At 52.6% G+C, this 24893-nt stretch overlaps 3 protein-coding genes across 9 annotated transcripts in view; 1 reads left to right on the top strand and 2 right to left on the bottom strand.

The window, feature by feature from the left end:
* The window catches only part of CNN1 (calponin 1), a 7279-nt gene extending 6821 nt beyond the window's left edge, over positions 1-458 (top strand). The window contains exon 8 of the mRNA XM_008048508.2: positions 183-458. Coding sequence (XP_008046699.2) covers positions 183-277 — 95 coding nt within the window. The 3' untranslated portion in view covers positions 278-458. The remainder of the gene's footprint in view (positions 1-182) is intronic.
* A 2384-nt stretch (positions 459-2842) lies between these two features.
* Positions 2843-12513, bottom strand: ELOF1 (elongation factor 1 homolog). Of its 7 annotated transcripts, XM_021707754.1 has the most exons (6): positions 12441-12513; positions 7465-7468; positions 5620-5628; positions 3960-4077; positions 3736-3806; positions 2843-3498 (listed from the first exon to the last, which is right to left on the bottom strand). In XM_021707754.1, the coding sequence occupies exons 1-6, from the start codon at positions 12474-12476 to the stop codon at positions 3434-3436; spliced, it is 303 nt and encodes a 100-aa protein (XP_021563429.1). In that variant the 5' UTR covers positions 12477-12513; the 3' UTR covers positions 2843-3433. The 7 variants fall into 7 exon arrangements, with proteins under 7 accessions (XP_021563429.1, XP_021563430.1, XP_008046698.1 ...); XM_021707755.1 differs by lacking the exons at positions 5620-5628; positions 7465-7468; positions 12441-12513 and adding exons at positions 4895-4926; positions 8557-8717 and having other exon boundaries at positions 3960-4093; XM_008048507.2 differs by lacking the exons at positions 5620-5628; positions 7465-7468; positions 12441-12513 and adding an exon at positions 8557-8717 and having other exon boundaries at positions 3960-4093.
* An 8163-nt stretch (positions 12514-20676) lies between these two features.
* Positions 20677-23771, bottom strand: ACP5 (acid phosphatase 5, tartrate resistant). Its single transcript, XM_008048505.2, has 5 exons — positions 23629-23771; positions 23097-23357; positions 22759-22886; positions 21867-22212; positions 20677-21249 (listed from the first exon to the last, which is right to left on the bottom strand). Exons 2-5 carry the CDS (start codon positions 23355-23357, stop codon positions 21007-21009), a joined length of 978 nt encoding a protein of 325 aa, XP_008046696.1. The 5' UTR covers positions 23629-23771; the 3' UTR covers positions 20677-21006.
* Positions 23772-24893: the final 1122 nt, after the last annotated feature.

Raw genomic sequence — 24893 nt, 5'->3', positions numbered from 1 at the left:
CTGCTGCTCTTGGCTGGACTCGGCTGGGCCCAGCCGACCCCCTCCTGCATGGCGTCCTCCAGCCCCTGGCACCTGCCTACAAGGTTAGAGTTTGGGGAGGGCAGACTGGGGGGCCGGTGGGGGGAAGAGGATCTTCCCTGTAGTGCTGCAGGTTCCAACACAGAGCCGGGTGTCCCCGACAGCACCCGGAGGACGCACTGAGCAAAGCTACTCCAGCTCTTTCCCCGCTCCCTCACAAGTGGATACCCCCAGGACCAGAAGCCCCCCCAGAGCCTAGGCTCGGCCTGCCCCCACCCCATTCCCGCAGTGGGAGCAAACTGCATGCCCAGAAACCCAGCGGACACACGCGGTTTGGTTTGCAGCGACTGGCGTGCTACGTGGATCTGACAGCGGTGTTTGTCATCTGAGCACTTTCTTTTTTCTATCTCACTGGAGCACAATAAATGGCTGTAAAGTCATCAGAGGCCTCGTGGATGCTCTGTCCCAGATATCCTGTCTCCTGCACACACTCACATGCCCCCTAAGACACATATATGGCCCTCACAGCAACCACTTGGCAAGACACAGGATAGGCGGCCCATCTTACACCAACATCCACATACACCCCCATTGAATACACACTCCCACCATGCCATGTACACTGGCATGGTGAACTGACACACATATACAATCTGCACACACATGCAACACCCACATGCCTCTTTTGGGCCCGTGGGTTATGGTGAGAGCCCCAGCACTGGAAAGGGTTGGATGGGACATGATCATGACGATGGTTACAATCACTTCCCCCTCCCCTCCAAAATGGGGACAGTGAGCCCCGTGAGAACATGAAATGATGGGGGTGATATCCAAATCTTTTTTTTTTTTAAGTAAGAGTCTCACTCTGTCACCCAGAATGGAGTGCAGTGGCACACTGCTCACAGCCACCACAGCCTCGGCCTGCTGGGCTCAGGCAATTCTTCCACCTCAGCCTTCCAAATAGCTGGAACCACAGGTGCATGCCACCATGCTCAGCTAATTTTTAAAAATGTATTGTAGAGACAAGGTCTCAAACCCCTGAGCTCAGGCAATCCTCTCATCTCCGCCTCCCAAGGTGTCGGGCTTACAGGTGTGGGCCACCGTGCTCGGCCGATATCCAAATCTTTAACCACTTGGTGAGGTCCAGACATCATCAAGAGAAAGGACAACATGCAGAGATGCTAGTGTTCCCTGTAGGCTGGGTAAAACCCTTGAGTTCTGGATTGTGGGGAGCGGAAGGGGACAGGGGAGTGGCAGAGGATGGTGATGCCCCTTCACTGAGCCTCCTATGGGGCATGGCTGCCTCCATGTGCCCCCTTGCTCTCAGCCCTCTTCAGGCTGAGCCCTGAGTCTGGCCTGCCAGCCCAGAACCCTAAAAGGCTATGGATAGGCTCCGGTTACCCCGTGAGGAGGGCTAGCCATCCTGCCTGAGGCTGGATGCAGAGCAGTGGGGACAGGCGCAGAGCAGTCTTCTCCTCCCTCCCCTGGGGTTGAGGCTGGAACGTCAGGACCTGCAGAGACAGACACCAGAAGACCCGCTGCACAGACGCACACAGCCCTCGGGGACTCGTAAAGTGGATTCCAGGCGCTCTTGGCCTGGCTACCGCAAGCCCTGCTCCCCCAGGGCCAGCATGGGGAGTTATGCTGAGGAGGATCTGCCTGGCCCGGGGCCTGCCTCCTTGGGAAAACAGAACCATATTAGCACTTGGCCTGGGAGGCTGGGGTAGGCGGGCAGCAGGGAGGGCCCTGGATGCCGGAGAAATGAGCCCCTCTCCACTGATCTCAGGGCGCCCCAAACCCAGGCACCTGTCCTCCACTGCCCATGTCCACTGGCTCCTGCCAGGGCTGGGGACCTCACCTAGGCAGGAGGAGCACCAGAGAGGGACATGTCATGGCAGGGTGGCCTGGGGTGCACACTCCAGATGCAGTAGCCCAGCCTGGTGGTCAGGGATGCTGCACCAGCAGTGCCTCCCTCACTGTGTATACTTGTCCCAGTCGCTCCAGCCATGCTTGATGCCGCCAGCCTCTGCGGACCGGGTGGGGGGGCAGCTCTTTGATCCTTGTGGCTGGACCTTGAAGCTATGGTCACCTGCCGCCCTGGCTTCTGGGGCCAGGGGAAGAACTGGATCTGCTCTGGGCTGCCGGGCATGGGTCCCCTTCCCTGTGCAACCATCTGAGGGCATGTGCAGCCCCCATGTGTCTTCCAAGAGGCCTCACCACCTTTGGAAAAAGGTCCCTTCTATGACTGTCACTCTCTCCAGCATCCCTCTCCCTTCCACAGCCTCTAGAATAGCCCACAAGCTGCTCCCTCAGCCTGGACCCTGGGCTTGTAAGGAAGTGAATCTGGGCTACAAGTCAGGCTTCCTCGATTCAACACCCACCTGTGCCACTTTCTGGCTATAAGACCTTGGGCCAATGACTTCCCCGCTCTGGCCTCAGTTTCTTCATCTTTGTACCTGGGGTTACCTTGGCAACTGTCCCACAGGACAGCTGTTGGGATGCAGGGGTGACACAGGTAAGCCCTGGGAGCAGAATCTGGCACAGGTGGTCCTTGAACATCACCTCTGCAGGCTGCCTCCAGGAAGCCTTCTCCAACTACCCCCATACCCGTTTTTCCTTGTGACTGTTGTCAACACCTAATCAGATGTATGTCTGGTTCATCTGTGTCCTGTGCACCCTGAATGCTTATTGGGTGAATAAAATATCACACAGTTTGAAAGGCTGGACAAATGGGCCACCAAACTGCCTCTGAACACCTCAGCCGCAGTTCCTTCCTCTTCCTTCTGGCCCCTGGTCAGACGCAGAAGCCAAGAGAACACAGACAGTCAGGAATCACTTTTTATTTAAAAGCTTGTGATCAACAGGTGTCCCCGACCCAGCCCCTGCCTCCTCTTACAATGTCAGTGGGGGAGCCAGCACCCTGCCAGGGTCCAGCTGAGGGACCTGGGGACCGTGGCTCTGAATCCTAGGTCATGGGCCTTGGAAGGGTGGGGAGGAGGGAGGAAGTCCAGTTCAAAGGGGTGTAGTGCTGGTGAGGTAGCTGGTCCTGCCTAGCCTCTGTGGGATCCCCTTGCCCAGGATGTCAGATAACTGCCCCCAGGAGGAGTCAGGCCCCAAAGCCAGGGGTCAAGGGCTGGAAAAGGGAGCAAGGAAAAGGCTTCGGAGCTATGTGAGGCCAGTCCAGGTCCCTTGGGCCAAGCAACTCAACACCACTACGTGTCTATGAGCACACACCCATGGGCCACCTGTAAGCAACACACACGCACAGGCATTCTACACCCACTCCACACACACACACACGGAGGCCTGTGACTGCCCCAGACCCACCCCCAGGCCCCTGGAATGTCTCTGGATCAGTACCCAGCGGGTGGGTCTGGGCAGGCAGGGCTGCCCAAGAGGTGGGTCTCCTGTGTTGCTACTGATTGGCTGCCTCACAGGCATCTATCCAGTCGCTGTACACATCCACGGGTTCTGACAGATCTGAGCCGCTCAGGTCAAGGGCAACTGGTGGCACCGGACCCCTGCCCTGCACCTCATCACCCCACGTAAATTGCAGGTGGCACCTGTTTCTCAGCAGCGACCCTGCACCAGGTCTCCCAGCTGAGCCAGAGCAGGAGCTGGAGACAAGCCCCTCACCTTACCCAGGTGCCGACAGGAGCTCACCCTGGGCAGGGCAGTCCGCCCACCCCCTCAACAAAGCCCAGTTTTCAAGGATACATGTGATAGGTGTCTGGAATTCCTCTAGGCACACGGTACAAGAGATGACTCCGGTGTTGCGGGCACGGTCCCTGGAAGGGGACAAGGGTAAGTGACTGGTGAGCCATGAGCCCTGGGCCCATGGGTGGCACCCAGCCAGGGAGGCGAGGGGTAGAACGGAGGCCAGCGGGGAGGAGGGAGGCCTGGGTACCCATGAGGCGGGACCCCTTGCCCAGCCCACTCACATTTTCACATCACAGGACTTCTCATGGTTGCAGAAGGGGCAGGTGAACTGGGTCTCGAGGGTGCCCGTCATCTTCTTCTTGGGGGGTGGCTTCCGTTTTGACTTTCTGCGTCCCATGTCTGTAGGCGGGAGGACCTGTTTGTGTGAGGCAGAAGTCAGAGGCCCTAGGAAGTTGGCCGGGAAGAGAGCTGGCAGCAGACTACAGTGAAGCGGGGACGTGAACTATGATGCCAACACCTCTGCCTCCAAAGGACGAGGTTCGCGGTCTCTGGGCAGGAGGATGACCTCGACGTACTCTGGTCGGGAGGGTGAGTACAGGCTCTAACCTTGACTCCCAAATCACTGTTACTGTGGGGCCCGGGCAGGTTACTCAAGTTCTCTGTGCCTATTTCCTTGTCTATAAAATAGAGGTGAGGCTAAGTCTTGTGGGGCTGATGTGCAGAATGGCATGTCAAGGGCTACACACGGGGCCTGGCCCCGCCCTCGACTGCACCTACACCTGGAAACCCGCATTCCCGGGGAGGGGGACACGAGAGGCTAGGCTAGTAGTAGGCAGTAGTGCAGCACTGGGCAGAGCCTAAGTGCTTGGGAGCTGGTAGCTTTATTCTGGCTGCTCCTCTCATCAAGGCACATGCAAGTGTCACACAAGCAAGTGCCACACAGGAGTGTCAGTCAGGGTATCTGACAGCTCCAGGTGGGCCCACTAAGCTGCCTCTCTGCAGATGACAGACTGCAGGGCAGAGAAGCGGGGACAGGTGTTTCAAGTTGAGGGGCACTGCGTGCAAAGGGCCAGAGCAGGCATCTGTCCCCAGCAGGTGGGGGAGAGAGCGGGCAAAAGCGGGAAGATTCCAGAAGTTTGGATGGAGCCTGACAGTCGAAAGAGCAAAAGGACAAACCACCGCGTGCTTTTGGGGGACGGAGACATGAAGTCAAAACCTGGATGAAGATGAAGGCAGAGCCAGGACAGGCTGCTGGGCGGAGAGATGACAGCGGGCGGAAGAAAGAGAGACAGGTCAACGTCGCATCTGAGGGTGAAGGGAGGAGGGCCCAGGACGACGCCCAAGATGGTGGTGGGGACACAGCTGGTGGCAGGGGCAGCATCATTTTCTGATGTCTCACTCACAGGAAGGGTAGTGCTGGGGAAAATTATGGGGTCAAGTGGTGGAGGGACATCCAGGGGCCGGTGTCCTGGAGGCAGCTGGATAGGGAAGCAGCGGCAGCTCCTACAACAGGCCTGTGTTCCCTGATTCTCCCAGGGTACCACCTCCGCCAGCACACATATCTCCACTGGTTCCAGCATCGCTCCTCCAGGATGGGAGGTCAGCTGCCTTGCCAGGGTCTCCAGAACAAGAAATGGAGTTTCACCTATGATCTGGTGATCACTCCCCATGTAACGCCCTCCATCTTTTTTTTTTTTTTTTTTTGAGTTGGAGTCTCACTCTGTCTCCCAGACTGGAGTGCAGTGGCCGCTCCCGGCCACCGCAGCCTGGACATGCTGGGCTCCAGCGATCCTTCCGCCTCAGCCTTCCAAGTAGCTGGAACTACAGGCGCGTGCTTCCACGGTCCGGCTAATTTTTTTATTTATTGTAGAGATGAGGTCTCGCCAAGTTGTCCAGGCAGGTCTTGAACCCGTGGGCTCAGGCATACACCCTCACTCTTACCTGCAGGTGCTTCCAATTATTCCAAGTCACAAGAGCAATCAGAAGAAAACTCCTAGGACCACCCATTTGGCCTGCCCTCTTTTACTATGGAAGTATGCCTGCGTTCCTGCCAAAACAATTTGTTTACTTTGATTTGGCTTCCACCTCATTATCTTTCAGCAACCTGAAATTTTTCAGCTCTCCTGGATCACTGACTCCCTTGTTATAACCTCTCTCATTATTTAAAAGAAAAAAAACAGGTGGGCACGGTGGCTCATGCCTATAATCCCAGCTACTTGAAAGGCTGAGGTGGATGGATCACTTGAAGCCAAGACTTCAAGACCAGCCTGGGCAACAGAATGAAATCCCATCTCTACAAAAAACAAAAAGAAAATAGCTGGGCATGGTAGCACTTGAGCCCCGGAGTTCAAGGCTACAGTTAGCTGTGATTATACCACTGCACTCCAGTCTGAGTGACAAGACCCCTCCTCTAAAGAAAAATTAATAAACAGACTGGAAAAAAAAAACAAAACCCTCTTTTTTTTTTTTTTGAGTTGGAGTCTCACTCGGTCGCCCAGACTGGAGTGCAGTGGCCGCTCCCGGTCACTGCAGCCTCCCCTGCTGGGCTCCGGTGATCCTTCTGCCTCAGCCTTCCGAGTAGCTGAAATTACAGGCATGCGCTACCACGCCTGGTTGATTTTTTTATTTTTATTGTAGAGATGAGGTCTCACTGCCCAGGTGGGTCTCGAACCCGTGGGCTCAGGCAATCCACTCACCTCAGCCTCCCAAAGGCGCGGGTTACAGGCTGAGCCACCGAGCCCGGCACAAATCCTTCTTTACCCTCTTCTAGCTACCACTTGTTTCTCTGTGGGCTTTTCTAGTGTAGAGCTGTCTGCATTCCCTCCTATGTGCTCTCCACCCCTCGCCCCCAACTAAAGTCACTAGTGGCTCTAAACTGCCCACCCCAACAGCAGCAGCAGCAGTCCCCCTACCCCATCCTTCCTGTGTGGTTCTCAGGGAAAGCGCTCCCGGACCCCGCAGGTGGCTTCTATGAACTTCCTCCCCTCCTGTTCCTCCAACTCCAGTTCTGATGATGAGAGCCCAGGAACTCAGTCTCCGGGCCTGTCCCCTCTCCACTAGGCTCACCTCCTGGGGATGTCCTTCGGCCTTAGGGCTTCGTGACATTTATACACTGATAACTTCTGCCTCTCCAGCCCCAACATCTGCCCTAAACTTCAGGTGCACTGCTCTCCCGGTCTCATACACTGCCACCTGATGTCTAACAAATGTTGAAACATAATCCATCCAAAACCCAGCTCTGGACACCCCAACCTGCTCTTACGCAGCTTCCCCATTTCAGCCAACAGCAACTCCACCTTTCCAGGCAATCAGACCAAAAAGCTCAGACTCATCTTCAAAGCCTTCTCTCTCTCACATCCCTTATCTGAGCCTACCCCTGCCCCACTACCTCTGAAACACAGCAAGAATCTATCCACTTCTCACCACCTCCAGGGCCAGCACCATGGTCTGAGTCACGGTCACTTCAGCCTCATCAATGGTCTCCCTTCACCTCCAAATACACCCCCTCCCCAAAATATAAACACCAGGATGGCAGGTGTTTTTGTCTTTTCTTTGTATCCCCAGAACCTAGAACTGTTCATGGCACAAAGTTGGCACTCTAATATTTATTGAAATAATTAATGGCGTGAACAAATTACAGGTCCTTTGTTGGTTGATAACGCTGCAATAATGAGGTGTCTGTTTCTGGGGTACTTAATTTCCAGTGGAGGATGACAGACTCTTAACAGACAAAAAAATAAGCAAAATGACTTCAAATATTCCTTAGTACAACAAGGTTAATAAAACAATGCTGGCCAGGCAAGGTGCTCACGCCTGTAATCCTAGCACTTTGGGAGGTCAAGGCAGGAGGATCGCTTGAGCCCGAGGCCAGTCTGGGCAACATAGTAAGACCTCTGCCTCTACAAACAAAACAAAACATATATAAAGAAAAAAATAAAACAGCGTTAAGTGAACATTTCAGAGCAGGGATACCTCAAACAAGGGGGAGTGGGAAAGACCCTTTCTGGGTGTCATTTAAGTTGAAGCCTGAGTAAAAGCTCCAAGGCAAAATAAACTTTTTAAAAAAAAGAGCAGACTGGTGTGGCTGCAACTCAATGGTCAGTGGGGAAAGAGATGCAAGAAAAGAGGACAGCGTGGGCAAAGGCCCCAGAGACTCCAAGGCTTGAAGGAAGTGAGGTGCAGCCTGGTGTGTAGCCCATGCTCCCACCTGTCAGGACAGCAGCCCCTCCCAGAGCCTCCCAAAACGCGTCCCACGACCACCTGCAAAATAATCACCTGGAGGTGGAGTGGGGGGAGATGCCCAAGAAACGCAGATCTCTAACCTAACTCCAGACCTCCCCACAACAGAATGTCGGTTCTGCGGCGACATGTCTTGTCCGCTGCTGAATCCCTTGCATGGTATACGTTAAGCGCTTAATAACTATCTGCTGAATGAATACATGTCTCCTGCATCGGAATCCACGGATGCACCCCAGCATCTCATTTCACCGGGTGACCACAGGACTCTCCTCCGTCCCCAGGAACGGGGTCTGGCTTGCACAAAGACTGCAGAGGCCTCGGTGCGTCCTGGGGCGATCTAAGTCCAAGCACATCAAGGGGAGGCCGCAGAAGGGGCCATCCCCCAAACCTGCTGGGACCCAAGAGCCAGCGTGAGGGCAGTTCCTGCATGCTCACCGAGGCTTCGGCGTCACCTTCCGACGGAGCCAGACGCCCGAGCAGCCTCGCTCAGCGGGCTGCGGCCCGGGGGAGCCAGTCCCCCCGACTGGCCGCCCCCCAAGACCGGGGCCCCGGCGCCCCCACCAGGACCCCGTGGGCGCCCCGAGTGGAAGAGCGCCCGGTCCGGCCCAGTCCCCAACGCCCGCTCGCGCGAACCGTCACCTGCACTCGCAGTCCCTCGTCGCAAAAGTCCCGTTCACCTAGGAGATAGCGACTTCCGGCTCCCGGCGGAAGCGGAAGCCCGCCTCCTCCGTCTGGTCCCGCCCACCCCCCCGCCAGAACCGCCCGGCGGGCAGGCCCCGCCTCCTTTGCTACTGCTCTGCGCGCACTGGTGCTTAAATCCGAGCGCGGCGGCGGAGCCACAGAGCACCTGTGCTGGGGCGTTTAGCGTCTTACCTGTCTCTGCGCCCAAGGCAGTCGAGTGCTGCTTCTGGCCGGTTCCTAGCTGTGGGCCTTCCTGCGCTGCAGCAGCGGTGGGCAGGATCGTAGCAGCGCTGAAAGGCGGCCTCGCGCTCGGCGGCAACATCTTCCTGGGGATGCCTCACTTGTCTTCTCTCCCAGGTCCAGCCCCAGGCCCTCGCAGCCCACCTGTGTCTCCCTCATCTGTTCATTCAAATAGCCCGGCAGTGAGGAATGTGAAAGCCCTTATGGCTGAATCAGAGTGGGGGGAAGCTGGTAAGCGTGTAAGATGCTCTCCTCAAACTCCGGCTAGCACCTGCGGATCTTTTTAAAATTCAACTTCTGATTTTTTTTCTCTTTTTCTTCAGGAGGGAAACCTGAGAGCTCGCTTCCCGTGAGGTCCATGCGGTGGGTCTGCGGACCACACTTTGAGTACCCAGGTTATAATCCATGAGGTTGGATGAGCTGGCAGGAGCCAGATCACCTGGGGTCTGGCAGGCCGTGTGATGGACTTTCATTGGATTTTGAGCAGATAAGCGATGTTTGGTTTGGAGTTGAAGAAGCCCGCTCTGCTGTTGGGTAGAGAATAGGTGGTAGAGTAGAGGGAGCTGGGAAACCAAATTGAAAGTCGTAACAGGCCGGGCGCCATGGCTCATGCCTGTAATCCCAGCACTTTGGGAGGTGGAGGTGAGAGGATTGCCTGAGCCCGGGGTTCGAGACCAGTCTGGGCAACATGGCGAGACCTCATCTCTACAATAAATCAAAAATTAGCCCGGTGGGGTGGCTGGCGCCTGTAGTTCCAGCTACTTGGGAGGCTGAGGCGGAAGGATCGCCTGAATCCAGCAGCTTGAGGCTGCAGCAGCTGTGAGCGTCCTACTGCACCCCAACCTGAGCGACAGAGTGAGACCCTAAATCTAATAATAATAATAAAGAAATAAAGCCATAACAGTAGTTGGGTAAGAAGTGGTGCCAGCTAGCTGGGTGTGGTGGCTCATGCCTGTAATTTCAGCACTTTGGGAGACAGAGGGGAGAGGATTCCCTGAGTCCAGGGGTTGGAGACCAGCCTGGGCAACTTGATGAGACCTTGTGTCTACAATAAAAATAAAATTAGGGGGGCACACCTCATCAACAAGGGTACCTGCACAATGCGTATTTGTATACCTAACCCATAACTGTTCCTCACAATTTTTAAATTAAAAAAAAAATTTTGTTTCAGGCCAGTAAGTGACTTGCCAGAGCTTGGCATCCTTGAAGCTCATGATAAAGGTATAGCTTTCAGTTAAGATTTGTGGTCCACATGGCTAACCTCAGACTTGATCTTTAAACAACTTGAAATATGACAAATGAACTTTGACGGAAATATATTTAATGGCTAGTTTGCTGACATTCACAAGTAAAGCAGAGAAAACTGCTAGTTTTCAGAAAACCTAATTTGCATGTGGCTCTCCCTTCTCTGGAGCTGCCTCAAGGGCTCTGTTCTGAAAGGGCCCTGCTGGATGGACCCTGCTCCCACACCTGGACTATGTACCCTCTCCTGGAGACCTTGACCCAGCTCTCCGGAGCCAGCACAACAGGGCAGAGGAGTCTAAGACTCACTTGTTAAAATGCACTGTTTGTAACTGCTGAGATAAATATTTACTTCCTTTAAACTTTACTTGTGTTAGACAATTTTTATTCAAGAAATGGAAAAAAAATCTGCTCAGCAGAAATATACTGAGGTTTCTGTTAAATGTCCAAAGCCTAACATTTGGAAGAAAAAGGAAAAAGCAAATAAACAAACAAAACCTCTATATAATGAAAAAATAAATAAAATAAAATAAAACTAGCTGGCTGTGGTGACGTGTGTCTGTGGTTCCAGCTACTTGGAAGACTGAGGCTGAAGGATCACCTGAGCCCAGCAGGTTGAGGCTGCTGGGCCGTTAGCGACTGCAGGCCATGCTGTGGTGGTCATGAGTGTGCTCCTGCACTCCAGACTGTGCAACAGGGTGAGATGCTAACTCAAAAAAAAAAAAAAAAGAAGAAGAAGAAGAAGAAAAAGAAAAAGGAAGTGGTGCCAGCTTAGGCTTGAGTAGTCTTATTGGATGTGAACATGAGTTTAGATATCTAGAAGTCTAGATGTAGCTTGGTGTGATGGCTCATGCCTGTAATCCCAGTATTTTGGGAGACCGAGGAAGTTGGATTTCTTGAGCTCAGGAGTTCAAGCCTAGATTGAACAGCATAGCAAGACTCCCCTCTCTACAAAAAATTTTAAAAGCTAGCCAGGTGTGGCATGTGCCTGTGGTCCCAGCTACTTGGGAGGTTAAGGAGGGAAGATCACTTGAGGTCATGGGTTCAAGGCTGCATGAGCCAAGATTGTACCACTGCACTCCAGCCTGGGTGAGAGTGAGACCCTGACTCAAACACAAAACAAAACCCTGAAGCTTGAGTAGGAGTTAAAAAAGACAAAGGTAGCGCTTATACAATTTAGGATGGCATGAAAGAGAAAGAAGAGTCAAGGATGAATCCTGTTGTCTAGAACCCCTGGGTGCTACCTCCTCCTCAGAGGAGGATTAGGGTAGATGATGGGGTGGAGGGAGCCAAGGGTTATGTCTTGTGTTTGATCATGATGTGTTCGAGCAAAACAAGGGAGGTGTTTAGCAGGCCATTGGACCTGGGAGTCTGGAGCTTGGGAGAAAGATCTGGATACAATTCTGAGAGCCATTATTATATGGTGGTTAATTGAAGCCTTGGGGCCAGAGGAGTTCACCTGGTTTCAGCGTGAGGGGCAAAGTATAGCAGAAAAGGGCTCAAAGGCTGTCCATCCCTGAGGGTAGCTGTCCATCCCGGAAAGGGTAGCTCAAAGGCTGTCCATCCCGGAAAGGGTAGGCCAGTGAGGTAGGAGGAGAAGGAGGTGGGTGTTTCTCTCATGGAAGAAAGTATTTCAAGTTGGGGAGGACCAAATGTGGTGGCTCATTCCTGTAATCCCAGCACTTTGGGAGGCCGAGGTGGGAGGATGGCCAGGAGTTTGAGACCAGTCTGGGCAACATAGTGAGACCTGGTTTTTAACAACAATAACAAAAGCTGGAGAAAGTGGTAGCTGTGTCTTGTGTTCCTGAGAATTTGAGGAAGATGAGGAAAGAGAATTGACAGTTGAGTTTGGCAAGTGTTTGGTCACTGGGGATCTTGATAAGAGATGTTTCATTAGAGTGTTCAGGAAAATAACCTGTGATGAAATATTTTTCAAATGCAGATGATTCTTGCCTCACCATGGGGTTACATCCCGATAAATCCATCATAAAGTCAAAAAATCTTAAGTAGGTCCATCCTTAGTCAGGGATTGCCTGTGGCGGGATCTCCGAGATGTCCCCCAGGGGGCAGTGTTACCCTTGGAACTGCCAAGTGTAACCACTGGAACTGTCTTTATGGAAGACCTTTTTCAGTGTTGGTACACACTGGAAAGACACACAAGATGGGATCACACTCTACCTGGTACCATGCAACTATTTCCACGCTAAGTTTGGGAAGAAGTGGTGAGATTGCCTTAGCTTGGGGGTTTGAGATCAGCAACTTGGTGAAAACTCGTTTGCACAAAAAAATTTTTTTAATTAGCCAAGTGTGGTGATGCATGCCTATAGCTCCAGCTACTTGGAAGCCTGAGGTGGAAGGACAGCATGAGCCCAGCAGGTTGACACTGTGGTAGCCATGATTGTGCCACTGCACTCCAGCCTGGGTGACAGAGTGAGACTCTGACTAAAAAAATAAAAATAAAAATAAAGGCCAGGTGCAGTGGTACATGGCTGTAGTCCTAGTTACTCAAAAAGGCAAAGGTGGGAGGATCACTTTAGCCTAGGAGTTAGAGGTTGCAGTGAACTACGATCATACCACTATACTCCAGCCTGAGTGACAGGTTAAAAGCTTGACTCTAAAACATAAAGGAAAAAAAAAGAAGAAAAGAGGTCGAGTGCCCTTTTTGTACCTGCTGTTTTTCAAATGCGTTTAGCTCAAAATAACCTTTATGCCAAAATAGCATATTTTTGAGTTCTGCTACCCTTCACCTGAGTGAAATAGCTCACAGCAGCTCTAATCACAAATGCCCCAAACTGGAAACAGTGTAACAACAGGTTACCAACAGTTAAAAAAATAAACTAAGTGTGGTCCATCCCTACAACAGAATACAATCTGTAATAAAAAGAAACAAACTAGCCGGCCTGGGTGGCTCAGCCTGTAATCCCACGCCTTGGGAAGCTGAGGTGAGTGGATTGCCTGAGCCCGTGGGTTCGAGACACCCCTGGGCAACTTGGCGAGACCTCATCTCTACAATACATTAAAAAAAAAAAAAATTAGCTGGGCATGGTAGCGCGCGCCTGTAGTTCCAGCTACTTGGAAGGCTGAGGTGGAAGGATCGCCGGAGCCCAGCAGGTCGAGGCTGCGGTGGCCGGGAGGGGCCACTGCACTCCAGTCTGGGCGACAGAGTGAGACTCCAACTCAAAAAAAAAAAAAAAGAAAGAAAGAAACTAAATAAATAAAGAAGAAAAACAAACAAAGAAACAAACTGCTGATCCATACAACAGGGATAAGTTTGAAATATCGTAGGCTGAGTGACAGAAGCCAAATTAAAAAGGAAACACATTGTACGATTCTGTTTATTCCACTTCCTGAAAAACACAAAGCCCGTAGAAACAAAAAACAATTCAGTTGGGGCCAGGGGCTCAGGGTAAGAATGGAGCACAAAGGGGCAATGTCTTGAGCTGAATGAATATATGAATAAATGAATATACTCACCATCTTGATTGTGGTGACAGTTTCGTGGGTGTACACAGATGACAAACCATGCAATTTCATCATTTAAACATGAGCAGTTTATGTTTACTCAATCATATCAATAAAACTGGGAGGGAAGGAAGGACGGGAAGGAAGGAGGAAGGGAGGAGGGAGGAGAGGGGAGGGAGGTAGGAATGGGAGAGACAGAGAAAATGAATGTGGCAATCACGAACAACAACAACAAAAAGATACATATACCCCATGACCCAGAAATGTCATTTTTGAAAACTATCCTTTCCAATAAGTGATCCAGTCTTCAGGATACTGGTCCAAGGGCTTTAACTGAACCATTGCAGTGGCAAAAATCAGAACATTCCTGAGTTAGTCCTTTAATTGGACATGGGTTGTATATACCATGGCAGAGTCACACTATGAATAGTGTAGCTAGTAAAAACAAGAGTTCCACAAAGCACTGGGATTACAAACGTGAGCCACTATGCATGGCCCCTCTTCTCTTCTCAAAAACAAGAGATAAAGCCCAATATGGAAGATGCCCTTTCTATACCAGGAGGAAAGTAACATTCTTATCACCAGAAAACAGGGAGAAACATGTACAAACAAACCTTGTTAAACTAACCCCTTATCTTTCTCGTTTTCTTTCCACTGTTAACTGCCCTAGCCCAAGGCCTTGGTCTTGTCACATTTTCATAATTTACTCTTGCTTCAATTCATTACCTAAGTGTTTGACTCTAACTGCTTCTTTGAGTCTTTAATGCCTTTGGAGGACTCCGAAGCCCCATTGAATGTATGTTACATTTGTTTGCTTTTCTCCTGTTCATCTATCTTGTGTCAGTTTTTTTTTTTTTTTGAGTTGGAGTCTCACTCTGTTGCCCAGACTGGAGTGCAGTGGCCGATCCCGGCCACCGCAGCCTCGACCTGCTGGGCTCCGGCGATCCTTCTGCCTCAGCCTTCCGAGTAGCCGGAATTACAGGTGCGCGCTACCCTGCCCGGCTGATTTTGTTTGTTTGTTTGTTTGTTTTAGTTGGAGTCTCACTCTGTCATCCAGACTGGAGTGCAGTGGCCACTCCCAGCCAGCCTCGACCTGCTGGGCTCTGGCGATCCTTCCGCCTCAGCCTTCCGAGTAGCCGGAATTACAAGCATGCGCTACCACGCCCGGCTGATTTTTTTGATTTATTGTAGAGATGAGGTCTTGCTGCCCAGGCGGGTCTCAAACCTGCAGGCTCAGGCAATCCACTCACCTCAGCCTCCCAAAGGCGCGGGATTACAGGCTGAGCCACCGAGCCTGGCTTCTTGTGTCAGTTTAATTCTTATGCCCACCCAGAGACCTCAGAAAGTAGAGGAGAAATCTTGCCTTTCTTCCTCTTCACAGGTCTTTGGGTAAATGTTCATTTTCACCTTTACCTGTGATTTATTTTTACACTGAAATATTTTATTCCTCTGGAGTTTTCTTTTTTTTTTTTTGAGTTGGAGTCTCACTTTGTTGCCCAGACTGGTGTTCAGTGGCTGCTCCCGGCCACCGCAGCTTCGACCTTCTGGACTCTGGCAATCCTTCCGCCTCAGCCTTCCGAGTAGCCGGAATTACAGGCACGCGCTCCCACACCTGACTGATTTTTTGATTTATTGTAGAGACGAAGTCTTGCTGCCCAGGCGGGTCTCGAACCCGTGGGCTCAGGCAATCCACTCACCTCAGCCTCCCAAAGGCGTGGGATTACAGACTGAGCCACGGAGCCCAGCTCCTCTGGAGTTTATTGATTTAATTTTGTGTGTGTGTGTGTGTGTGTGTGTGTGTGTGTGTGTGTATGTGTGTGTGTGTTTGTGTGGAAACAGAGTCTCACTGTGTTGTCCATGCTGATCCTGAACTCCTGAGCTCAAGCAGTTCGCCTGCCTTAGCTTCCCAAAGTACTGGAGTTACAGGTGCAGGCCACTGCACCTGGCCAGAAATTTATTTTTGTGTATGGTCTAAAGCAAGGTTCAGTCAGGCGCACAGTATCTCACGCCTGGAATGCCAGCACTTTGGGAGGTGGAGATGAGAGGATTGCCTGAGCCCAGGAGTTCAAGACCAGCCTGGGCAACTTGGCGACACCTCCTCTCTACAATAAATCAAAAAATGAGCTAGGTGTAGTGGTGAGCGCCTGTAGTTCCAGCTACTTGGAAGGCTGAGGCAGAAGGACCGCCTGAGCCTAGCAGGTTGAGGCTGAGGTGGCCATGAGCGTGCCACTGCATTCCAGCCTGGGCTACAGAGTGAGACACTGACTCAAAAACAAACAAACAAACGAGTGAATAAATAAAGTAAGGTTCAGGCTTTATTTCCTTCCAGTGCAAACCGAGAAGGCAAGTGATACCTCCTTTCCCGTGAAGTTGCAATACCAACTTGAACCTACATCATATTCCTGAATTTGTTCTTGGATTCCCTTTTGGTATTTTCCTGAGCCAATGTTGTACTGCTTTCATGACAACGGGTTTTGCTCCAGGCAGGCATCTCACCTTCTTATTCAGGATGCTTGGTGTGGAATGCTTTTTAGGAAGTGTGCGCGGCCTGAGTGGGGATGTTGGCCCTGGCTGGGTGCGGTGGTCATGCCAGTAATCCCAGCACTTTGTGAGGCTGAGGTGGGAGGATCGCTTGAGGCTTGGAGTTCAAGACTAGCTTGGGCAACATAGCAAGCTCCTTGTCTCTAAAAAAAAGTGTTCTGGTCCCTTTCACAGCCTCTGTTGTGAGGAGCAGAGTGGGGGGTGATGATAACATCTGTGATGACTGAAATCAAGTTCAGTTGCTCAGGACAACTGAAGAGAGATGAGATCCTGTGACTGCTAATGGAATTCTGGTCTTGTTCCTTGCAGTTTGGAAGGCACTACCTATCTATCTACCTACCTATCTTATCTATCTATCTATCAAAACAATGATCTTACTATGTTGCACAGGCTGGATTTGACTCCTGGGCTCAAATGATCCTCCTGCCTCAACCTTCTGTGTAGCTGGGACTACAGGTGCACACCACCATGCCCAGTCTAGAAGTCATTTTTTAAAAAATTTATTTAATTTTGTATTTATGTTTTTGAGATAAGGTCTTGTTCTGGAGTGCAGTGATGCCGTCGTAGCTCATGACAGCCTTGAACTCCTGGGCTCAAGTGATCCTCCAGCCTAAGCCTCCTGAGTAGTTGAGACTAAAGACATGCACTACCATTCCCAGTCTTTTTTTTTTTTTGGTAGAGATAGGGTCTCACTGTGTTGCCCAGGCTGGTATTGAACTCCTGTCCTCAAGTGATCCTCTCACCTTGACCTCCCAAAGTGTCGGGATTATAGGTGTGAGACAACGTGCCTGACTCTGAAAGGCATCTTTATAAAAACGACTGAACGCTGACTGGTGTTGTCTTCTCAGCAAGCTGTCTAAACCCCCCAGCACCCATCCTGCTTTGTTCCTCCCAGTGTCCTTGGGCCCCCAGCTGCCTGACACAAAGCTTTGATCCTTGGTGCTCGGTAGAAGTGCTTGGTTGGTGTGGAGGGGGCAGCCTAGATTGTAGTCCCCCTTCCCAGCCACTCATTCTCCATATGACACTTGATGTGTCACTTCTTCTTTCTGTGCTCTGGATCCTGGGAACAGGGACCTTGGGTTAAGGTGGCCTGTGATTCAGACCCCTGCCTGCCTGGAGCCTCTGAGTCAATGGGAAGAGGCAGGGTGGCTGTGACCTCCCTAGACTGTTGTGGTTAAGACTGAAGGCCTGCCACTTCCTGGGCATGACCTGGGTCACACTACTTAATCTGTCTGATCTAAGATAAATATTGTGTCAAAAAAAAAGAGATAAAAAACATGTTTAGCCTGGCTTGGTGGCTCAGCCTGTAATACCGCGCCTGTGGGAGGCTGAGGTGAGTGAATTGCCTGAGCCTGCGGGTTTGAGACCCACCTGGGCAGGTGAGACCTCATCTCTACAATAAATAAAAAAAAAAAAATTAGCCGGGCGTGGTAGCGCACGCCTGTAGTTCCAGCTACGTGGAAGGCTGAGGCGGAAGGATTGCTGGAGCCCAGGAGGTCGAGGCTGCGGTGGCCCAGAGTGGCTACTGCACTCCAGTCTGGGCGACTGAGTGAGACTCCAACTCAAAAACAAAAACAAAAACAGGTTTGCGCTTCTATAATGTCCTCTGAGAAATGAGGATGGTTTTGGACCCTGTTTCATGGGTCAGGATCAGAAGTGACAGAAAAAGCTGGTTGCAGTGGTTCACGCCTGTAATCTCAGTGCTTTGGGAGGCTGAGGCAGGAGGATTGCTTGAGGCCAGGAAGCTGCTGTAAGCTACTATTGTGCCACTGTATTCCAGCCTTGGCAATGGAGGGAGATGCTGTTTCAGAAGGAAACAACACAGCTGGGCATGATGGCTCATGCCTGTAATCTCAGCACTTTGGAAGACCAAGGTGGGAGCATTGCTTGAGCCTAGGAGTTCAAGACCAGCCTGGGCAACACAGCGAGACCTCACCTCTACAAAAAAAATTGAAAAATTAGCTGGGCATGATGGCACATTCCTGTAGTCCCAGCTACTTAGGAGGCTGAGGTGGAAGGATTGCCTGAACCCAAGAGGTTGAGGTGGTGGTGGCCATAAATGTGACACTGCACTCCAACCTGGGCAACAGAGTAAGATTCTGACTCAAAAAAAAAAAAAAAATCTTTCCTTCTTACCAACAAGGCTGCAGTGGACATCCCTGGACCAATGCTTTTTGTACATCCATAAAGCTGTATATGTAGGGAAACTTCTAGAAGCCTGTTTCAGATGGATGAATACAGAAAACACTGTGCTTGTCCTGAGTTGACACCTCTGCAGGGGAGCCCAGTTTCCCTCCATGCAAGAGAGAGCTGAGTAACACCCACCCCAGACAGCTGGAGTCATTAGTGCAAGGCAAGTCATAAGAACCACTTTCCTGACCCACCCTTAACTGCCACTGCAGCTGCTACAGGGCAGGGACCCAGTTGTTTGGCCTCAACTGCCTGTTGGGCCGAGTGAAATGAACTTGGATGACAAAATGTAACAGCGGTTACTTCTAGGGAGAAGCCCTGGTAGAAGTGTCCCACTGAGGGAAAGATTTTAAAAGACCTTAAGCCAGGCCGGATGCTGTGGCTTATGCCTATAATCCCAGCACTTTGGGAGGCCAAAGTGAGAGGATTGCCTGAGCCCATGGATTCACGATCAGTCTGGACAATTTGATGAGACCTTGTCTCTTATGATAAATCAAAAAATTAGCCGGGCGTGGTGGTGTGTGCCTGTAGCTCCGGCTGCTTGGAAGGCTGAGGCAGAAGGATCGCCAGAGGTCACCCCAGGAGGTCAATGCTGGGGTGACCGTGAGTGTGATACTGGACTCCAGCCTGGGCGACAGAGTGAGACTACAACTCAAAAAAATAAAAATTGTTTAAAAAGCAAGGTGCAGTTCAGTGGCAAGGGGAGAAAAACATTCCCATTTGCCTTTGTTTGCATTTTTAAAAAACACTGAACAGAAACCCAAGGCATTTATATAAATAGCTACATCCTATTAGGCGAGAGGGAGGAAATGGGTGAGTGGGAACAGGAAGGGGTGAGTTTTTTTTTTTTTTGAGTCAGAGCCTCACTCTGTTGCCCAGGTTGGAGTGCAGTGGCATGCTCACGGCCACTGCAGCCTCCACCTGCTAGGCTCAGGCGATCCTTGTCTCGGCCTCTCAAATAACTAGAACTACAGGCACATGCCGCCATGCCTGGCTAATTTTTTGATTTACCGTAGAGATGAGGTCCTGCCAAGTTGCCCAGGCTGGTCTCGAACCCCTGGGCTCAGGTAATCCTCTCGCCTCTGTCTCCCAAAGTGCTGGGATTGCAGGTCATGAGCCACCGCGCCTGACTGAAGTTTTAGATTTTTGAAACATGTGAATGTGTTACTGGTTCCACATTCAAATCAACACAAATGTGAAAGTGAAATGGTGTGGTTCAGTAGAAGGAAAGTGTTGCAAACCTGTGTGTACATTGCATTATTTTGGTGTAAAATATGGGAATTTAAAGAAGGGAATGTTTTTGTGGTGGTACACGTTTGTAGTCCCAGCAACTCGGGAGGCTGAGGTGGGAATGGGAGGATCACTTGAGCCCAGGAGCTGGAGACCAGTTTGGGGAAAAGAGCAAAACACCTGTCTCTAAAAAACATTTTAAAAAATTAGTCAGGTGTGGTAGCACAACTGTAGCCCCAGTTACTGCGGAGGCTGAAGTGGGAGGCTCACTTGAGCGCTGGAGTTTGAGCCTGCAATTAGCCATGATTGTGTCATGGAACTCCAGCCTGGGAGACAGAATGAGACTGCCTACCCTAAAAATAAATATTTTTTTTTAAAAGGGATTGTTTTTATTGTAGAGGCATAGACTGAAGAAAGAAATTGACTAGGCTGAGTGCGGTGGCTTACACTTGTAATTCCAACATTTTGGGAGGCCGACGTGGAAGATTGCTTGAGCCCAGGAGTTCAAGAGCAGCCTGAACAACATAGCAAAATCTTATCTCTACAACAACAACAACAACAAAAAATTAGTTGGGTGTGTTGGTGCATGCCTATATAGTCCCAGGACTCTGGGAGACTAAGGTGGAAGGATCACCTGAGCCCAGGAGATCAAGGCTGCAGTGAACCATGATTACGTGACAGAGTGAGACCCCAACTCCAAAAAAAAAGAGAATTGGTGCAATGACTCATGTCTATAATCGCAGCACTTTGGGAGGCAGAGGCAGGAGGACTGTCTGAGCCCAGGGGTTTGAGACTAGCCTGGGCAACTTGGCGAGACCCCCGTCTCTACAATAAATACAAAAATTAGCTGGGCGTGGTGGCATGTACCTGTAGTTCAAGCTACTTGGGAGGCTGAGGTGGAAGAATCACTTGAGCCCAGCAGGTTGAGGCTGCAGTGACCCTGAGTGTGCCACTGCACTCCAGTCTGGGCGACAAAGTGAGACTCTGACTCAAAAGAAAAAAAAAGAGAGTGGCACCTGGAAGACTTGCTTTCTTTCTGCTTGGGTTCGACCTAAAATCGCATTCCTGGATGAGGTCACTTGGTTATGGAAGGAGCTAAGAGACAGGCGCATCACAACAACCCAGGAAAGCCAGACACCCTGACCACGAGGGTCTAACACTCGGCAATACTGCTTCAGCCTTGGCAACTATTCTTTTATTGAACATCAGTGACAGAAAGCAGCTTGGCACAGGAGAAAGCTTCCCTCCCCACCCCTGCTCCCAGAATCTCAGTCCAGGCAAGCTGGCCACAGGGCGTGACACAGGGGCTGGGACAAGTGTTCATGCCTGTTTCTCCTTTGCAGGGCTATGGTCAGTATCTGTGGTTCTCCCTCCTGCTCTGCGGTGGCACTGGAGGCTGGAGACAGAGCCTGTCCTCGGCAAGGGTCCCAGCGAGGTCTACCCAGCCAGCAAAGGGGGGAGGTGCCCCAGCCTCAGGCCTCAGGGCTGGGCTCTTGCAGGAGTTCAGGGCCTGGGCCGCCGGGGCAGGCTGGTCTTGAAGAGGGACTTGCCCGAGGCCTCGATGTAAGTGACACTCATCTCTTTGGGGCTGATCTCCACATAGGCAAAGCCACCCAGCGAGTCCTCAGCCCCATAGTGGAAGCGCAGGTAGCCATTGGGAACCTTGCGCTGGTGCTGTGTCGAGGGGTCCATGAAGTTCCCGGCCCCACTCAGCACGTAGCCCACGCCGTTCTCATCCTGCAGGTACTGAGAGGGAGGACACAGGGTTGGTGAGACCCTCGGGTCTGCACAGGGCCAGGTCTGTCCCTGACCAGAGTCACCTTGTGGGTGCATAAACCCTCCTGGCCTCAGTTTCCCAACTTGTAGGAGTGTATTAATCCTACAAGTTAAACTTTAGTAAGAAATTGGCAGCCAGGCACAGTGGCTCACACCTGTCATTCCTGCACTCAGGGAGGCTGAGGCGGGAGGATCACTTGAAGCCAGGAATTCGAGACCAGCCTGGGCGACATAGTGAGACCTCACGTCTACAAAAAATTTAAAAATTAGGTGTGATGGTGCACGCCTATAGTCCCAGCTACTCAGGAGTCTGACACAGAAGAATCATCTGAGCCCAGGAGGTTGAGGCTGCAATGAGCTGTGATTGTGTCACTGCACTAAAGCCTGGGTGACAGAGGGAGAACTTGGCTCAAAATAAATAAATAAATACATTAACAATTGGTAGATGTTATTTTGGCTTCCAGGGGACTCTGGAGCATTTTCCTGGCTAGAGAGCAGGGCATCTGAGGGAGAGTGTAGACATTCAGAAGTCCCCAGGAAGCCCCCACATAGCCAAGTGGCCACTGGCCAGGGTGGGGACCCCTCACCTGTAGATTGTGATCGTGGCCACACAGGTAAGCAGTGACCCTGTACGTGGCCAGCAGTGGCCGCAGCTGCTTGACCAGGCAGCGGGTGGGGCCGTGCTCGGCAATGGACCACACGGGGTAGTGGCCAGCCACAAGCACGTAGTCCTCCTTGGCCGCCACCAGCTGCTTCTTGAGCCAGGACAGTTGGGTGCGGGCCAGCTCCAGGTCACGGGGCCTCTTGGGCTGCTGGCTGAGGAAGTCGTCTGAGTTGCCACACAGCGTCACTGTGTCCAGCATGAAGATGGCCACGGACACGTTGGTCCGTGGGACCTTAAAGCGCAGGCGGTAGAAAGGGCTGGGGAAGTTCCTGCGGAGGGGACAGAGGTCACAGGTGTATACACATCTTGGGGGCAGAAGCCCCAAGGTCATCTGGAGACACAGCCCTCCTCCCTTTTTCTTGAGTTGGAGTCTCACGTCACCCAGGCTGGAGTGCAGTGGCATGCCACGGTCACCGCCACTGCAGCCTCAAAACTTGCTGGGCTCAGGCAATCCTTCTGCCTCAGCCTTCCGAGTAGCTGGAACTACAGGTACATGCCACCACACGCAGCTAACTTTTTGATTTACTGTAGAGACGAGGTCTCACCAAGTTGCTCAGGCTGAGGGCAACTCAAACCCCTCAACCTGCTGGGCTCAGGCAATCCTCACGCCTCCACCTCCCAAAGTGCTAGGATACAAGTGTGAGCCATCACACCCGTCCCCCCTTTCTTTTCAATACAACTCCTGGGCTCAAGTGATCCTCCCACCTGGGCCTCCCAAAGTGCTGGGATGATGTGAGCCACTGTGCTGGCCACGGGGCCCCTTTGTCTCTCCGTGTGAGGGTCTAGGGGAGGCGGGTGGTGAGGGGGGGGCTCACCAACGCTTGGAAATCTTAGAATAGGCGATCTGCGCCGAGACGTTGCCGAGGTGGTCGTGGTTCCCAGCCAGCACGTACCAGGGCACGTTGCGAAGGGACCGGTCAGAGAACACACTCTCAAAGGTCTCCTGCAGCAGGCAGAAAGGGCACCCCCTCCCCCAGGGTCAACAGCTACCCTGATGCTCCGAACAAGTCGAGGGCCAGGGACCAAGGGGACACCGAGTACTCTGGGTTCCCAAAGGCACCCATCAACTTCCCTCTGCCATAGCCAGAGGAAGGTCACAGGGTCAGGTGGCTTCTCCCCATTGCCCCGTCCCCCCACTCTGTCGGGCACAGACCTGGAACCTTTTGTCATAGGCGTCTTGTACTCCAGTGAAGTAAAAGTTGTCCCCCAGAGAAAGGATGAAGTCTGCACCCAGCACCTGCACAGTCCTAGCAATCTCCTTGGCATTGGCCACTTCCCGGGGTGTGTGGAACGGGGCATTGGGGACCCCTCCCCAGTCGCCCACGGCCACAAAGCGCAGGGCAGGGTTGGCACCGTCAGCTAGTGGGGCCAGCAGCAAGGCTTGCAGGACGAGCAGAACTGTGCACATGTCCATCTGGGCAGGGACAGACGAGCATTGGTGGCCTGGACTATGGCAAGGACACACACACACAGTCGAGACCCCCCGCTCCGCTTGCCCTGCTCTGTGAGCCAGGAAGGCCACTAGCTGCAGGGTTGGCCCCCAGGGAACCCCTCTGTGCCCTAGTTCCCAGGACAGGAGCTGGTGGAGGGAGGGGGGATCTGCAGACAGGCTTCCACCGAGGGGCCAGGAAGGGTGGCCCTGCAGGCCCGTCTGTCCTCCCTCACCCTGCCTGCCCAGCACTCACCCTGGGGATGGCACAAGCTGGTCAGTAGGGACTCCAGGAGGCTGGTGGGCTCCAGGGCTGACTGGCCGTCACTGAGCCTTTATTCCCTGGGGGAGGAAGTGGATCATTCAAGGATGAGGCAGTTTCTCCCAGGACAGTCCAGGCCCACCCCTTGGGTCATGTGAGCCCTGGACTTCCCCAGCCAGGACATGGGCTTGGGGTGAGGGTGATGCTTGCAGCATCGAGGTCAGCCTGCAGGGGCCTGTCTGTGCTGTGGGCCCAGACACGTCCCAGGGATCCATGATCCGTGTGTGTGTCTGGGTGTGTGCATGCTGGCGGACACATCCCAGGTATCTGTGTGTGTGTCTGGGTGAGTGCACACTGCTTAACATGTCCTGGGTGTCCGTGTGGGTCCATGTGTGTCTTGACACACACACGCTGCCTGACATATCCTGGGAATCCATGATCCGTATATGTGTGTATGTGTGTCTGGGTGTGTGCACACTGCCTTACATGTCCTGGGTATCTGTGTGTGTTTGTGTGTCTGGTCATGTGCATGCTGCCGGACACATCCTGGGTATCCGTGTGTGTGTGTGTGTGTGTGTGTGTGTGTGTGTGTGTCTGGGTGAGTGTGCGCTACCTGACATGTCCTTGGTGTCCATGTGTGTCTGTGTATGTCTCAGCATGCGCATGCTGCCTGACATATCCCAGGAGTCCATGATCCATGTTGGTGTGTGTCTGGGCATGTGCATGCTGCCTGACATGTCCTGGGTGCCCGGGCATGTGCACACTTGCGAGAGGCCATGTCTGCTCTGCCAGGTGCCCAAGACGTATCTCCCACAACCCCGTCCTCTGAGTAGGTGTCTGCTGCGTGTCCCCGTGTGCCCGGGCGGGTCTGCTTCCTGCCTGCAGCCCAGCACGCCCGCCTGACCCGGCTCTGTGCCGGCAGTCCCGGGTGCTGCAAGACGTGCCCACGGATCCTGACCCTGCAAGGCCTGCGGAGCCTGTCTGTGACTCGCACGAGTTTTCTCAAGTCGCCCCGGGACACCCGAGTCTGGGTGGACGGGCACTTGTGCGTCCCTGACGCGTGTCTGTGTTTGACCGAGGTCCCCGCGGTGCCTGCGTGGAGCCTCCAAAGCGAGTTGTGCGTCTGACGACGCGGGAGCGTGGGCGCTGTGTGTCCCCGCCCCGCCCCCGCCACGCGCGCAAACAGCCGCGGCCTCCCTTTTCCGGGAAGTCCGGCTGGCACCCTCCCCTCCCCCACCGACTCCTGCGGGAGGAACCCA

Source organism: Carlito syrichta, unplaced genomic scaffold, assembly GCF_000164805.1.
Source record: "Carlito syrichta isolate Samal-C Ts95f unplaced genomic scaffold, Tarsius_syrichta-2.0.1 Scaffold123802, whole genome shotgun sequence".
In the NCBI taxonomy this organism is placed as follows: Eukaryota; Metazoa; Chordata; class Mammalia; order Primates; family Tarsiidae; genus Carlito; species Carlito syrichta.
The sequence above is the reverse complement of the archived record's forward strand: the minus strand, read 5'-3'. Positions and strand labels throughout refer to the sequence as shown.